The following is a 15987-nucleotide window of genomic DNA, read 5'->3' on the forward strand; positions in this document are numbered from 1 at the left end:
AAGTTAGATTATCGTATATCAATCAGGCTCAGTCAGTCAGGCATATATAGTCATGTAAGATAAGATTTAAAAAAAGGTGGGAAAGTTAAAGATAACGTGCCAAAAATATTTTAAGGTGACTGATAAATAATTTAGTGAAGTTTTTATACCTGTCCACAGAAGAGGAACTCATTATATTAAAAAACAAACAAAAAAACGTTTTTGCAGAACTCTGCAACAAACAAAACCAAGTACAACCTGTGATTGAATACTTTCAGAACTAACTTTAACAGCAATAACTTAAAGTAATAGTTTCCTGTAGGACCTGATGCAGGTCGATGGACACTTGGATGAGCTGTGACTGAAAGGCTTTTGTTTTGTTTCAGTTCATTGAGGTTGAAGAGCTTTAGCTCTCAGACAGCTGCAGTCTCATTTGAATCCTTTGGTATACAGAGGAGTTCACGATCGACTCAGTGTCTGGAAGACACCCAGTCCTGTGGCTGCAGAACAAGCCCAACTCATCAGCCCTCCGTGCCTGTGCTGACAGTCAGTATGGTGTGTTTGTGCTGATGTGCTGTGTTTGGTTTTCTCCAGATGTGGTTGGTCATTGACAAACATCGCCATTTTGGTCTCATCTGTCCAAAGGACATTGTTTCAGAAGTGTTGCGGTTTGTCCAGATACAGATCGAAGCTATTCTGCATTATTCTTTTCACAGAGAACAGCTTTCTCTCTGCAGACCTTCCAAATAAACCACACTTGTTCGGTTTTCTTCTAATTATACTGTCATGGAAAAACATTTTGAGGCCTGTAGTTTTTTTGAGCATTGCAGTCTGACCTTGGGATGAATTTGCTGGGACGTCCGGTAACAGTTTAGATTCTTTTTATCATGAAAAAAAGCAAAAAACTACAAAACATTTAGCATCTTTTCAGGTGGGAATATTTGATGGTTTTGTATCATTAAACTCCAGCTATCAGTCAGTTTGTATGGAAGCCCGTTTCTGCCACAAAAAACAAAACAAAAACAAAAACCAAGTATCCATAACTCGAAATTTCAAGTTATTTTCTTGAAATTTCGACTTATTAACTCAAAATTTGGAGAAACGGAATTAGCTCTGCCAATCAGTAATCTACATGAATGAGATCACTTTTTGTTATCCGGAAGCATATGGCGCAGAGTAACGTGCACTCAAAACCTGATCACAATAAATTGGCGCTTTCGCGAGTACTTTTGCTGATAGTAACGCCATGTGATTCCGCTAATAACACAAGGATTTCATCATTTTTGAAGCCACACTGAAAATACTCAGCAATCTGTGCATTCATGACTGGATGTAATACCGGTAGCTTAGCTGTAGCATTTATACCTGGGGGCTAACAAGGAAATGACGTCATTCACATAGATTACTGATTGGCTGCCCTAACTCGAAATTTCGAGTTACTTTTCTCAAAATTTTGAGTTAATAAGTCGAAATTTTGAGAAAATAAGTCGAAATTTCGAGTTATGGATATTTTTTTTTTGTGGCGGAAACAGGCTTCCATAGTTTTGGCCTCTAAAATACATGGTTAGCAAAAGGTCAGCACCTATTATGACGGATGCCATCAGAAACAACACTGCATTATCCTGCTGTTATATCTGTCCTTGTTTAATGCTGATGAACTAGATTATTATTTTGGTTGAAGTAATTACCGGTCTGTTATTGAGGTTTATCCTAATACAGGCTTTTAAAGATGCCCTCTGTTTCACGCATTGATTGATTAAAAAAAAGATGAAAAACTGAGATTAATAATCTAATAATTAATAATCACTATTTGAGCAGGGACTTTGACCTCCCGATTCAAGGTCCACGAAAGGTCCAGATTGGTATCAGAGTAGTGCAGATGGGTCGCTGTTCCACTGGAGATCAGCAGAGGGAAACGTAGCTCTCTTTCCTGCGCTCCTCCTCAGACAATAAAAACAAGGCGAAGCCCACACAGTCGGCAGCATCTCGGCTCCATTCAAAGACGTCTGAAGGGGGGGAAAAAAATCAGAAATATGGACACACGGCCGCCGGTCTGGGACTAGAGATGTAGCTGCAAGGATGCCAGCCAACTGCATCTCCCGTTTGCTCCTCTTCGTGTCGGTGTGCGCGGTCTGGGAGGCGCTGGCCAAATCTCTTCCAGATCAGGGAGCACTGGGTAAGCTCGCCATACGGGGGATGCGGCACAATGAGGAGATGGGAGTGGTTGCATTTTTACGGCTTTTGTCGACAATCAGTCGATCTGTGCAGCGATGCGCCCTGATTTTATGGCAACCTGAAAGATATTTACGGTTAATTACAGGCGAGGCTTTTTGCCGTGCTTGCCCCGGGATAGCGTCGTCTTTTGGCGGTATAGATTCTTTAATATCTGCGAGTTGCTTTGACAGAGAGGCCACGCTGGTGGCCGTGAGCTGGTTATGTCCCCGTGCTGTGCAGATGTGAGAGATTCAGATGTGAGCGCAGGCCCGAGTCTGTTGTTCCTGTGCAGTGTCAGGCCCAACTAAGCCGGGCCTTCATGTGTGTCATTGTTGCTTTGCACAGTGAGTAACGGTGAGAGCAGGAGGGCCTGCGGTCTTGGAAATGTGTCAGTCCCTGAGCCAACATTTTAGATTTCTTCACTCCAAAATCAATTCCCCTGCATGAGAACCCCCCCCCCCCGCTATTGTTCCGTTAAATAATGCTTCAGCAGAGGCCTTAACATACTCCGTGTTTATATTATTGTGGTGCATGTTTAAGGACATTATGTAATTACATTGCATTATGCATGCCTGAAGCTATTTTTGACATGCATGAATGGTCACAGGCACAGAGAGTGCAGGAATGTAACTGAGTATACAGTATTTGAGTTACTTGCACTTGCAGTGCTTTCCTGTTGTGACCTTCTCCGTTTACAGCTCCACACCGTAGAAGGAAATGTTCTTCTTTTTAATCATCGTCCTTATTTGTAGAGTCTCAAAAGCAAGCTAATAATAACCTGGAACTACAGAAGATTGCGAAACCGTTCCTAAAATGTTCTTTAGTGGTCCTGTATCTTTTATTCTGTGCAGTGAAAAGTGGATTTCTATTGATAATTCTTCACTTTAGTTTTCATATTGTCACTTTTACTTTTAGAAAAAGGTTCTGAATGCTGCTTCCACCTCTCCTTTAAGAAATGTTTTGTCTGTTAAACTAACTTTTTAACATAGATTTTGCACCTTTGCCTCGAGGGAGGAAATTGTCATTTAATTGATGCGTCAGGCTTGTTTCGGGAACAGCTCAGCAGTTCTCCTGACCTACAAGCATTTGCACAATGCTACAAATCTATTCCTGTATTTAGAAATGTCAGATTGCTGACACATTCGGGTCTAAGTTGTGCCGCTTTATGTACTTACTGCTCGGTTACAGCCCTGGCAGGTGTTCTTTGGGTCAGCTACTGTCACGACACATCTGAGATCAGGCCCTTGCACTGTGGTCCTGTGACTGAGTCAGAGCAGCCAGATTCACCCTCAGCCAACATTGTTGGTCGAAGACAAATGTGGCCCATGAGAAAACTGCACATGTGGCTGAAAGCAAGTCCAAACATGTGTTAGTTAAAAAAAACAACACATTTTTTTAAATCATTTTCTTACCCTGTAAGACCAAATATTGGCTCACTCGTTCCTTTTTATGATGTTACACTGAATTTCTGTGAACATTTAACTCTTTTCTAACAGTTGGTCATTTAATTGACAAAGCCTGAGTTAGTCGAGGCCAAACATTACTAATAAGTAAACTCCAGATGTGAAACACAGACCATACATTGTTTGCTATCTGGGTTGGTGGAGATGTTGCTTGTTTTGGAAGGAAATAGATTAAATCAAAACAAGCTTACACCAAAGCGTAATCCATCTGCAGATTTTTCTTTGCATCCGTATTGAGTCAGGTTTACTCCTTTTTGCATATGACTTTAAAACATAACGTCAGAGATAACAGAAACAGCGCAGGTATGATAAACACAATCAGAGCCTTTAAATAATCTTCCTGTAAAACATATAATGGGTTCAAAAACAATGGCACTTTGACATTTCAGTCCCTAAAGAAGAGTTTATGGCGATTATATTAAAAGAAAAGCACAAACTGTACAAGAAATAAGAGGCTTCCTGCCTTCGATTTTGACAACCATTCGGTGAATTTAAGTTGTGTTTTGAGATGCGTCTACTGAATCACTTCTGAAGGACACTGAGGGAGTGAAAAATTCCCACTGCGTCTCACTGTGACTCTCTGTGTTTGTGTCAATGGAGCTGCTTCAAGCCTTCAAGTGAGGAGCCCAGATTGAGGAAATCCTCTCTACACACACACACACACACACACACACACACACACACACACACACACACACACACACACACACACACACACACACACACAAAGGAGCCTTTATTGGACAATTTATGTTAATGGATGGCAGCATTTATGCATGCACCGTGGATATGGACACACAAACACCCACACACAAACATACTGCTTATTATCTGAATGTAGCCATTAGCTGCTGTCTCTGGAAGAGTTGTGCATCGAGGGGTTTGTCACTGGAGGCCTGCGCGGTTTTAGCTCACAGTCCTTCAGGGACTGAAACACAACAAGCCAGCTTTTTGGAGTGTCAGCTTGTATCCATGGGAACATCCCCAGCATGACCCACATCTACGTCGTCCAAGAGACGAGATGAGAAAATGTTCCCGAGCTGACAAGAATGATGAGGGGATGAGGGGCGGAAATAGCCACGCAACGGATTTATGGCGGGTGTGGCTGTGATGACTACAAACATCATCATCAAACTAACAACAACAATCATCCCCCGCTGGAAGTGATTAGTCTGCAGCAGCAGCGCACACAGCTCACCGGTCAATACATTTAAAACTCTGAATGCATTCTTCATCAGTCACATCTGTTGACTCATAATATACATGCTGTGGGGTCAACATAAGTTACACCTCCTGGTGATGTTATAGTCGCCGATGCCCTTAAAGGAGACCTATTATGCTTTTCCTAATTTTCTGTCACGTAGATATATTGTTACTATGGTGGATGCACAATAGATCATGCTGCAGACTGACCTACACATTCAGCTTTAAGCAACTTTTTTCTGGTCTTGGATCTGTGTGATGTCAGTAAGAGGAGATACCTTTAAGCTCTCATCTCAGGCACAGAAGCCCCACCCACCTGATGTTCAAACCTTCAGTTTACAAGGGTCAGCCAATCAGAAGAAAGCCGGCTTAAAGTGGGAGGGGCTAAAATGCTTAGTAAAGGATAAATAAGATTATTTAGATTTTTGTTCCACTCGCTGTGTGTTTATACACCACTCTGCTTTTAATTACTACTTATTATTTATCTCTGGCTTTCTTCCACAGCGGTTCTTTGTCCTGTCCCCCTCCACTCACCCCCGAGCCAGTCGTGGCAGATAACTTCCCTTCCCTTAATGGCTATGCCAGAGTTTTCTTCCTGTTAGAGGGGAGTTTTTCCTTCCTGCTGTCGCCAAAGCACTTGCTCATCATTGCGGTTTTTGCTGTGTTATTTTATAACATACTTCAGAACATAAAGCACCCTGAGGTCACTGTTGCTGTGATTTGGCGCTATACAAATAAAACTGAATTTAGTCTAATAGAGTCATGCAAAAGAGATTCATTGTTTTAAAAAACGAAACTACCTTTTATATACATGAAAGTAAGTTAATACTGAGAATCACCATGACTTTTTTTCATCAGCACAAAAAATATTATTGCCAGCTAAACATCCTGAATATCTATGAGTCGATATGAACTGTTAGATGATTTAACAGTGCTGTTTGCTAACTATAGACAAAAACACATGTTTTTAAATATTGGGCCATTTTGCTTCTATTATCTTTCTTTTATGGAAAAATGAAGTTAAAATGTTTATTTAACCCAATTTTGTCACTTGTACGTATGTAATTTAATACTTACTTAATAGGAATATATTTGCATATTTAAACATAAACTTTCTGAACACTTATAGCAAAAATCATTAATTACTTTAATTTGAACTTATTTAATGTAAGTAATTAACTGAGGAAATTTAACATTACCATTTTTAAACATAACTTTTCAGAAAACTTTTAATACAAAAACCATCTCTGTTAATGTGATTAAACCTAAAGCCTGATTATCTCCTCAGGCAATTCTAATTATTATAGTAAATAAAATACAAAGTGTATTTAATGTTTTTATTTCACCTGTTGGGGCACATGCTGTGTTTCATGGTAATTATGCGGCCTTCGCTCCGTGTAGGTCATTTTGAATGACATTGTAACGCTGCTGCATAAGTATGCCGTCCTTGTAGGACAGCTGAGGGTGACTTGATAAATTGAGCCATACTCAAGTGTAATTAGATCTTTAAAACTGCAGTTTAATGAGACGACACAAGACACAAGACTGGTGAATCGGAAAGCTTCGTTTTTAATATGACAGAAATGTTATAGAAGAAATATCTTTTATTTTGTTCAATAACTGACTAAATATTAGCCTTGTTTGTTCAAAACACTCATCAGTTAGCTACTGGCTAATTACTCTCCCTATTTTTCTCCTTGCAGAGGTGCAAATAAGAGTCCAGGTGTTCGACAACAGCGACCTGTCCCAGTTGGCAGACGCTCAGGTGGAAGTACACGGCAACCAGACCCTGTTGGCGTCCAGCCGTGCTGGCAAGGATGGCGTGGTGAGAGTCAACTTCCTGTACCGTGCGGGAACATGGGTCATTATTACAGCCTCCAAACAAGACTACGTCACCAACTCTGTGCCCTGGCACTCCAGCCGCATCCCGCGTAAGTCCAGCGCATTTTACGACTTGTTTGCTTTTTTCTCTACTTGGCAAGTACCGTAACGGTAACGTTGAGCCTTTAAAATGTCGGCTATAGAAACATTAGATGCTATGTCCATCTTTTATATACATCCAGTAGATAATAAAACCTAAAAAGTATAAAAAGTATTTTTTACCTGTTGACCTACCTCATCCATTTTAAGGTTACTCCAAAGGGTGCGCTGGGCTTCAATACTGCTGTGATTAAAATGGAAGCAGCATTTCTGTTGCATAAAGCCTGGTAGTGCCACAGCTCAGGTTTTTTTTAGAACAGGATCACAGGATCTCTTGTTTCTAATTGTGGGAATAAAAAGATGTCTTTTTTGTTTTGTCGCTGGAGTTTTCAAATCTCAGTCGGGCCTGTCAATGAGGACGAGGAGACTGGATTTAAAAACTGCGTCATGTGTAATTCACCCACAGAATCCAGTTTTTTTCCTTTAGCCTTGAGGTTATGGAGCTGCTTTTGCCTAGATGATGGTTATTTTTATTATTTTGAGTCGTAAAACAAACTCTGTCTCAGCAGTGTTCCTGCACCTGTGAAATCTGCTGATTTCATTTTCTTCTTCTTGTAGTGTATGCAGCAGTCAGCCTGTACCTGCTCGTTCAGAGGCCGGGAACTCTTATTCTGTACGATGACGTCCTGCAGGTGCTCTCTGGGTCTCCAGGTAAAAACAGCCTCTAAAAAAAGCCTCATGCAGAACATATTTAATATAATATAGACTCATTAGAAAACGATAGTCCTGTTGTGGTGATTTGGATTGTTCAGTTTGGCCATTTGAGTTTTTATTTTTTATTTTTCAATACCAGAATTATTGCAAATCATCACAATCTCGCAATCTCGTTGCCTTTTAAATGGTTGTTTTGAATTGGTTCTGCACCCACTCCCAATCAGTTGCTGTCTTGGTCTTGAAAGCAATCTTGGTGTGTCAAATTAGCAATAAAATTCAGTAAGAAGAGACAGACGGATATAAATTTGCATTTGAAAGGAGGCAAGTTGCTAATTACATGCAATCTGTTTGTGACATTTTGGTGATTAACTGCAACAAAATGCGGAAAATAGCAAATCTGTTGCACAGAAGTTCACACTAACTGGCTTATGTTCAGAGTTCAGCCTGAAACTCAAAGATCTGAAACAGAAATGTAGAAATGAATCCACAGACAGCGATGCCGTTGCTTCAGGGGCACTTTAACTGCACAATTACAATGGTGCTCGACAGCCTCATGTCAGGTTTCCTGGGTCGTTGACCCGGTATTTTCAGTTCATATTCACTGTTTATCTTCCGTATGTTCCACTTCCTGTTTTATTGTGTTAGCCCTAGTCTGTGTGCATTATGTTCTAGTTATCTTCCCATTTATCATTAGTCAGATTGAGTCCAGCTGTTTACTCACCTGCCCCTAATCACTCATCATTTAGCCTGTGTATTTAAGTCCCTCAGTTTCATCAGTTCATTGTCTTGTCATTGATGTTGTCACTGCTGTTTCTGTGTGTGTTTTCAGTTCAATCAGTCAGTCAGTCAATATTTGTTCATCCAGCCCATAATAAACACCGTGGTAATCCTTCATAAATTAATGTCCTGCGTTTGGGTCATCTCTTCCTCGCATCCACACACGACACCTCTGACACCTCACCTGTGTAGGAATATAACCAGAATACAACCAACTGGCAACCAGATGAGATAAGATAAAGATAAGATAACCTTTATTAGTCCCACATGTGGGAAATTTGTTTTGTCACAGCAGGAAGTGGACAGTGCAAAAGTTATATAGCAAAAATTAGAATACAATATGAATAATATACTGTAATGTACACAACTGTACAGAATAGAATAAAATATACAATAAGATAAAAATAGAATACAAATTCGATACAACTTTGTATTGAGAGTGGACAGGTTGAGGGCGTTGCACATTAAACTTCTGGGTGAACATTTGGTCACCACAACTATTGTGATCAATTACTGAGCATGAAACAGTTCAGTGGTTCCTGTTTTTACCCTCCTGTGACTGAGCCGTTACACAACAGCAGAGCTCTGAGACTGTACTGTATTCCCTCCACACCCTGTATAAATGAAATTCCTGGATCCCAGCAGGTATTTTGATCAGGTTTGTTTTCTTTTTCCTAATTTTACTTACTTCAGTGCGAAGTAATGCATATTTGTGAACGTGTAACCAGTTTTTCTTGTCTATGGTTAAACAGTTACTGGATCCAGGGTTGGATCCACTCCAAAAATTAACCACTTCTGAGTTGTAGCAGTCTCCATCTTTCAAGAAATTTTGTGGCAAATCCTCCACAATCCTGCTAATAATGAGATAAACAAACAAACAGATAAGCCATAATTAAGGATTCACACCCCTCTCCACAACCTTAAGCCTAGAAGAGCTGTGCGTTATTATTACAAATATAGCTCAGTCGCAGCCGCCTCCGTACAGCTGTGATGCACTCACACATATATCGTTACACCTTTTTGAGCTTTAGAAACAAACACGGTGGTTGTAGGCGTGATAGACTGTGAGGAGGGGGATTGTTTCTTTTTCAGGGGCTCGTAACCAGCCGCTGGTGCAGCTCCAGAGGAAGTCCATTCAGCTGCCGTCCAGCTCCAACTACACAGCACTCACTGCTGTGCTGACCACAGCCAGGAGCCAGTATGAAATCGGGGGATTCCCCTTCCTGCTGGGCCAAGAGACCAACAGCTCAGGTCAGTGTCAGTCTGTCAAACTGATGTTACAGTGTGGTCCAAGTTTCTGTGCCTTTCTGGATCATCTGAGGAGGTTTCATTTCTAGGTCTTTCCAATAAAATTTTGCACCGCAGTTTGCATGGATATTTTAGTGTGTTTTAGAAATAGTTGTCCCAGATCTGACTATAAGCTTGCTGTAAATAAATTGCTGCTACTTTGCTAATTTATTGTCATTTATAGTCACTCGTATACCACCCTCTGGTAGCAAAATGAAGATCAGAGTTATTATTCTGTTCATTTTTAGCTATTTGTATTTGTGCCTCACCACCAATACAGGTGCAGAAACTGGGTGGATGGACTTGACGGCGCTGGCAGTGGTCAGCATTCAGCTTTTTGATAAAGATGGCAGCGTGATCCGCGTTTCAGATCCGATCCACATCTCTGTGCCGCTGCCATCAGACACCCGAAACAGGATGGCCACGAGTGTGCCCGCTTGGCTGTATCAGCCAAAGACAGGTAAGCTGTGTGCTAAAACTTACAAATAGTCTTTTATTAATGTAAACTATGTATGTATGACTGTACTTAGAGGCTGCTGATCATTTTCTTTCCTCCAGGGCTGTGGGTTCGGAACGGGACGGGCTACATCAAAAAGGACGGGACGCAGTTTGTCTGGAACGTCGTGGTTCCTCAGATGGGATACTGGTTGGCTGCCTTTCCGACGTCTTCAGGTATTGAAAATGAAATGGCTGTTATTGGTAAAATGTTAACTGGTGACTCTTCATGTGCCTTTTTACTGCTGTGGAAACACAGATAACAAGAAGCTGGAGAAGCCTTTACTATAAGATTCACTTTATCGTCCCTGAGGAACTCAATAATAAATCAATAAACAAGGTGATTTTGTAGGACAAGGTTAAATAGCCTTGAGTTTGAAGCATTGATCGTATGAAAAATGATAGCTTCCTTAAACTTGCATCCGTTTTTAATGGCCACCAGGGGGTGACTCCTCCGGCTGAAACAGACACCAAGATGGTGACAGCAAAACCAATGGGTGGTGTCATGTAGCTATTATCAGCTGAACCAAGTTCCTGATTATTTCATGATCAATGTAAATCAAATTCTTTCCTCCTCACTCACTTTACAGACAAACTAGCAGTTGTTTGGACAGCATAATAGGGAGCTGACATGCTATGAATGAATCTGAGTTAACTTTTGCAATGATGTCTTGCAGGTTTAGGTTTGTCTCATCCAGGCTTGAGGGATATCACCACCTACCACACTCTGTTCCTGCTCTCCATCCTGGGATCGCTGGCCCTGTTGGTGCTCATCTTGCTCTGTGTGCTGCTCTACTACTGCAGGTGTGGGGAGCATAGGTCCAGGTCTCACTTTTAGGTTTCTATTTGTAGCAAAACGTGGGTTTATTTTAGTCCTGCAAAGCCTATTTTTTTCTACTATCAATAAATTAGGACCACACCCACCTGCTGTTTATGAGGGGTGACCAATTATAAGGAAAATAGCTTACCAGAGGACGGGCTTGTTCTACACATCCAAAACAGCTTATTTTAAATGTGGGCTTAATTAAGGTCCGAAGAAAGCTTATTTTGAGCAAAGATACTCCAGTAGACATGTTTCCTTTTTTTTTTACTATAAAATAACATATGAAAAACTAATTAAAAGTTTACTGTGTACAATAAGCATTCATACTTTATTTGAAATGGAACTTTGACAAATTAAGGGAGCTATTGAGTACTGCAGTACACAAATAATCCACCAGAGGGCAAGAAGCATGCGTCAGATAGTGTACCTGTTTTTTCCAGCGATGTACTGATCTTGCCTATGATAAAGGTCTTAAAAACTGGCTTTATGGGGTTCCTGCTTCATTAGACAGTTTTTGAAATCCCTCCCCTTTTTTGCAGCTGTTTTGCTTCCTTCTGACTTTCAGTTTTTGTTTATCTTTCAGACGGAAGTGTCTGAAACCACGTCGACAGCAAGGCAAACCTCACACGTCCAATCTAAACGGTGCTAAGAGAGACCAGGGCACATCCACGTCACGGCTAAATCTGATCTGTGGAGGCCATGTCGAATCAGGCCCCTCCAATGACAAATCTGACTTGTCGCCATCGCGAGACTACCAGAGTTCAAGGGAGGATTTAACTAAGCATGTTCCAGCCCACATGCTACGACACGCAAAGGGTAAAAATGCGTCAGGTTCCCAACGGGGTGAAAGCTTCCCCATGAAGGTTACACGTGCCACAGAGACCAACAACTTGGACAGCCCTTTGCTGCATGACGACTACAACCGGAACTACAGCCCCAAAGACAACAAGGAGTCCGACTATCACAGACACCACAACGCCAACGACAATCGAGGGTACTCCTCCGATCCCCCATCCCCACCTCGCTTCCAAGGCTACGTCCCAAGCCAGTCCGACAAGCCTCCGGATTATTCCGCAGCAGCAGCAGACAGCCTTGCCCGACCTACTTCCCTCAACACCCAACCAGGTCAGATCATCTTTTGCAGCTCCATTGACCAGATGAAGGAGAACATGTACCGTAGCATGGTGCCAACCCTGGTTATCCCCGCCCACTACATGCGCCTGCCATCTGAGTTTTCTGGCAAAGATGGCAAGGACCAGAAGGATCACGACAAAGATGGCACACAGATGGGAGGGGGCCAGCAGCACCATCACCACCACTCCCAGAAACAAGGCCAGCAGCAGCAACAGCAAGGAGGATCTCAAGGCGACGACTCTGAAGAACCGAGCTGGGCATCTGACTCATCCGGGGGACCTGTGACCATCCCAGTGCTATTCAACGATTCCACCATGGCTCAAATGAACGGGGAACTGCAAGCTCTGACAGAGAAGAAGCTCCTGGAACTTGGAGTTAAACAACACCCGAGGGCGTGGTTCATCTCTCTTGATGGTCGAGCTAATGCTCACGTGCGCCACTCCTACATAGATGTTGGGAATGACCTCAGTGGCGGTGGTGGATTCGGAGGTGGCTCCAGCAGCACTCCACGGGATGTCAACCTGGAACCGCCTCTGGAGGCCCAAGAGCGAAAATCAGCTGGAAATAGAAAGGGAAAAGATGAGCGCTGGGGGACGGGAGGACGGAAGGGCCACGGTGTTAGCAGCAGCGGCGGGAAGAGTTACTCCAAGCTGGCCTACCCTGACCACAGCGAGCCCAGCAGCAGTGAGGGACGTCCCGTCTCTCCCGAGGAGAACTCCCTAACCCCTCTTCTGGACGAAGGCCCGTCCTCCCGAGGATCCACCATCCCTAGAAGAGGACGCAGCCGCGTGAACAGCAGCCGCAGCAGCAACAGCGAGAACCGCCGCGACTCCATGACCAGTCCAGAGGATGATTCCGAGGACAAAGATGAGAACAAGAAGAGCCCCTGGCAGAAGATCGAAGACAGGCCTCTGATGGTCTTCCACCCCAGGAAGTGAGCTTTTTGAATGAACACTGGAACTATAACAGCCTTGTGAAAGAGGAGTCTTTCACATCACCGAGAGGGAGGTCACAATAAGCACAGCCACTGCTTCACCAATCCATATCCAGGTTGTTGTTTGACCTTTGTGTTTGCCAGTTACTCTCGTAGCCTCACTGTCAGTTAATCCCTCTGGTTTCCACTGAGTTGTAGATTGAAATCTGTCCAGTTTATTGTGAACCCCGTCTCCTATCACCTGTCACTGAACCATGGTCTGAGCCATTGCACATACTGACTGTGGAAATAGCCATTTTATAGAGCAAAATATAAGAATAGAGCACTTGCTAATAATTTGATAACTTATTGATTGATACTTACAGAGTATTTGGAAGTGGATGGCATTTTTTATGGGACGGATGGGAATTCTTGGCAAATTAGGTTTTTTTCCCTGGACTAATTCTACCCAGATGCTCACAATGACTGTAGAAGATGTGAGTTTCTTTTTTCTTCTCTACTCCGAAACAGCTTCCCTGTCTGAGGAAGTTGTGAAAGTTTGTCATTGAGCTCTTGTGAACAGATTACAGAAATATTATAAAGTCCAACGTGCAACTTGCATTTTGCTCCTTCAGGGATGTTCTTGATTTCCTCTTCCTCCTGTACTGTGTTCATGTGTTGTAATTACTTACTCAAATAGTAATGATTTGAACTGTTCAGCATCATCTCCATCTTCTCTGTAATATCACAGTGATCTACTGTACAATTTTGCCAAAAGTACGCATTTCTGCCTTTCTTCTCTTGGTGAGAGTTTTGGCCAGCAGAGACTTTGTTGCATTTGGGTCATTCCAGTAAAAATCAGTCAGTGCCTCCCACCTGACCCTGTTTGAATCAGCAGATTTTTTATACAACAGCATCTGTAATAAAGAAATGTAAGGTTTCACCTTAATACTGTGGATATTTTTACAGTTATAAGCCCTCAAAATACCTAAGAGTGGTTTAAAATTCAGCTCCTTTTAATTCACATTAAAGCTCTGTTAAAAACTTCAATTTCACACCCACTCTGTCACAACCCAAAGGGTCTCAGGACGAGTGGATGCTCTGAGTATAGGTCAACATATGAGAACACTTGCGCTGAACAAAAGTAATGGCCAAAGAAAATTTGGAGACCCTCAAGGATTTTGAAAAACTTCTTTAGAACCTAAAATTTTTGGATAAATGTGATTTATCAAAATGATTAAACACAGTATGTGAGCACCAATGTCATTTCTCTGGTGAAATATTAGATTTGTTTATGTAAAATCTGTGTTCATCAAAAGCAACATTATGGCTTTTAGACTGTGACACTTGGAGATGGTGTAACATTGATTTGCTCACAGTTTCTAACATTTATGATGTTAAAAACTCAAGTAAAACCCTGTGTACTTTGAGGGCCTTTAACTTGGACAGTATTTATAGAATGAAGGTAAAAATTTGCATGGCCTCATTAAATTTGAGGGGGGGGGGGGAGCCGTGGAAGCTTCTGAGGGGGTCAGGTGGGATTTTTTATTTTTTTTTTCAGATTGGGCTGATTTTATATGGAATGACCCATTTATCTTGTGTAAATACATGCCCAGATATTTGAAAGACCATTTGGTATAGAAAGGTTGCATGCATATGAATGTATGAAATAAACAGAAGGCACCAAAAGCCCTCCCCTACAAGTTCCTGCTAGACAACCCCTAAACGCCAAGAAACAAGCGTAGTTCCAAACCGCTTTTACTTGAAGACTTACTATTTCTGAAATATCCTACTGAGATCAGCGGGGGTTGCCTGTAGACAGAGCCTGAACCACTTCTCTCCTGTAAGTGCCTTCTTTCACATAGGATCGAGTGATAGGCATGCCGGTCCCTTTTTAAAATGCAGTCAGCGGTCACCTAAACTCACTGTCGAGATCGGCAGGCACTGATAAGCACACTGCATTGCGGTAACAACAACAGCAACACGCGTCACTCTGGGGAGCATGCCTGCCAAAACAGACAACTTTTCTTGCGGCTATTCCGTCCTTGGATATCTTAATTTCTTGTATCTATCCTCTTTTTTCACGGAACCTGTAAATGGTATGATCTATATGAGATTTTATGTGTATACAATGTGCATGTTAAATGTAGAATAGGGTGTTTTTAATGATTTTTTTTAACTATTATTATTGATAACAAGGATGTTTGGCACAAAATGATGCATTGGACTGTGTTGCCAAATGAACTTTATGAAGATACACTGACTTTTCCCTTAATCCAGTTCTAACGAAATTCACTTCCGGTCGTAAATGTTTACAACGATAACATACTGACCAACACGCTCCTGCTGTTACTAGCATCACCACTGCCTATTCAACAACTGTGAACTTAGCGAGGCTGACGGCTGTTTTGTTGGTGGTTTTTGCAGAGTAATGGGTTGCTTATGAAGGGAAAACGGCTGTATAAAAGTCATGCTGACATGTTGGTCCTTTGTACCATTCGCTTGCTGTTCATAAGCCTGTGTCAGTAGCCTATGGAACAAGCTGAAAATGTGATGTAAATCAAAGTCTGAAGAATAGCACAACCATGAATCGAATCCTGCTAAAATGTTGCGCCCACTGCTGTAAGTGTACTTTTATTTTTTTGAACCAGATATGGAAAGTATTGAGTTGTGCAATCGTGGCTTTTCTTGCTTGTTTATGTTTTGCTAATGAAGTGTTTTCTCAGATTTGGTGAACGATTTGACACCGAATCCCTGAGAGGAAACTTCAAATCTGGCAACCTACCGCGCTGGATGTTTTTGATAGTTAAGAGCATCAAGAGGACTGAGCTGTAGGCCTTCATCCTGTGCAGTAAATCATCGGCTTCATTCACCTGGTCAGTTGTTTGTAAACTGTAAATTGATTCAACTTTCTGTACATGAGACAAAATAGAAATAAATTTGTTCCCACGGTCTGTCTGTGTTTGGGATTTTATTTTAAAAAACCACATCAAAACTAGCCTCTAATTAGGTCAAAAGTCCATGAAGAAAAATAGCAAACTCAAGCTGTTGGAAAAGTGAATGTA

The 15987-nt window shown here is 41.9% G+C and overlaps 1 protein-coding gene across 1 annotated transcript; it reads left to right on the forward strand.

Annotated features, from left to right (window-relative positions):
* Positions 1 to 1866: 1866 nt before the first annotated feature.
* Positions 1867 to 15876, forward strand: fam171a2b (family with sequence similarity 171 member A2b). Its single transcript, XM_085466958.1, has 8 exons — positions 1867 to 2155; positions 6563 to 6790; positions 7398 to 7490; positions 9363 to 9521; positions 9838 to 10017; positions 10116 to 10229; positions 10730 to 10856; positions 11459 to 15876. The coding sequence occupies exons 1-8, from the start codon at positions 2059 to 2061 to the stop codon at positions 12945 to 12947; spliced, it is 2487 nt and encodes an 828-aa protein (XP_085323084.1). The 5' UTR covers positions 1867 to 2058; the 3' UTR covers positions 12948 to 15876.
* The last annotated feature ends 111 nt before the right edge of the window (positions 15877 to 15987 follow it).

Source organism: Copadichromis virginalis, linkage group LG8, assembly GCF_057382275.1.
Source record: "Copadichromis virginalis isolate Kocher_CV1m ecotype Utaka linkage group LG8, C_Virginalis_male_GT1.1, whole genome shotgun sequence".
In the NCBI taxonomy this organism is placed as follows: Eukaryota; Metazoa; Chordata; class Actinopteri; order Cichliformes; family Cichlidae; genus Copadichromis; species Copadichromis virginalis.

What these genes read in the sequence shown, in the direction of transcription:
- fam171a2b (XM_085466958.1), top strand. Translation starts at nt 2,059, where the DNA reads ATGCCAGCCAACTGCATCTCCCGTTTGCTCCTCTTCGTGTCGGTGTGC. An exon ending in TCCAGATCAGGGAGCACTGG is followed by an intron (nt 2,156 to 6,562) that starts GTAAGCTCGCCA and finishes TTCTCCTTGCAG; the next exon opens with AGGTGCAAATAAGAGTCCAG. An exon ending in GCTGTATCAGCCAAAGACAG is followed by an intron (nt 10,018 to 10,115) that starts GTAAGCTGTGTG and finishes TCTTTCCTCCAG; the next exon opens with GGCTGTGGGTTCGGAACGGG.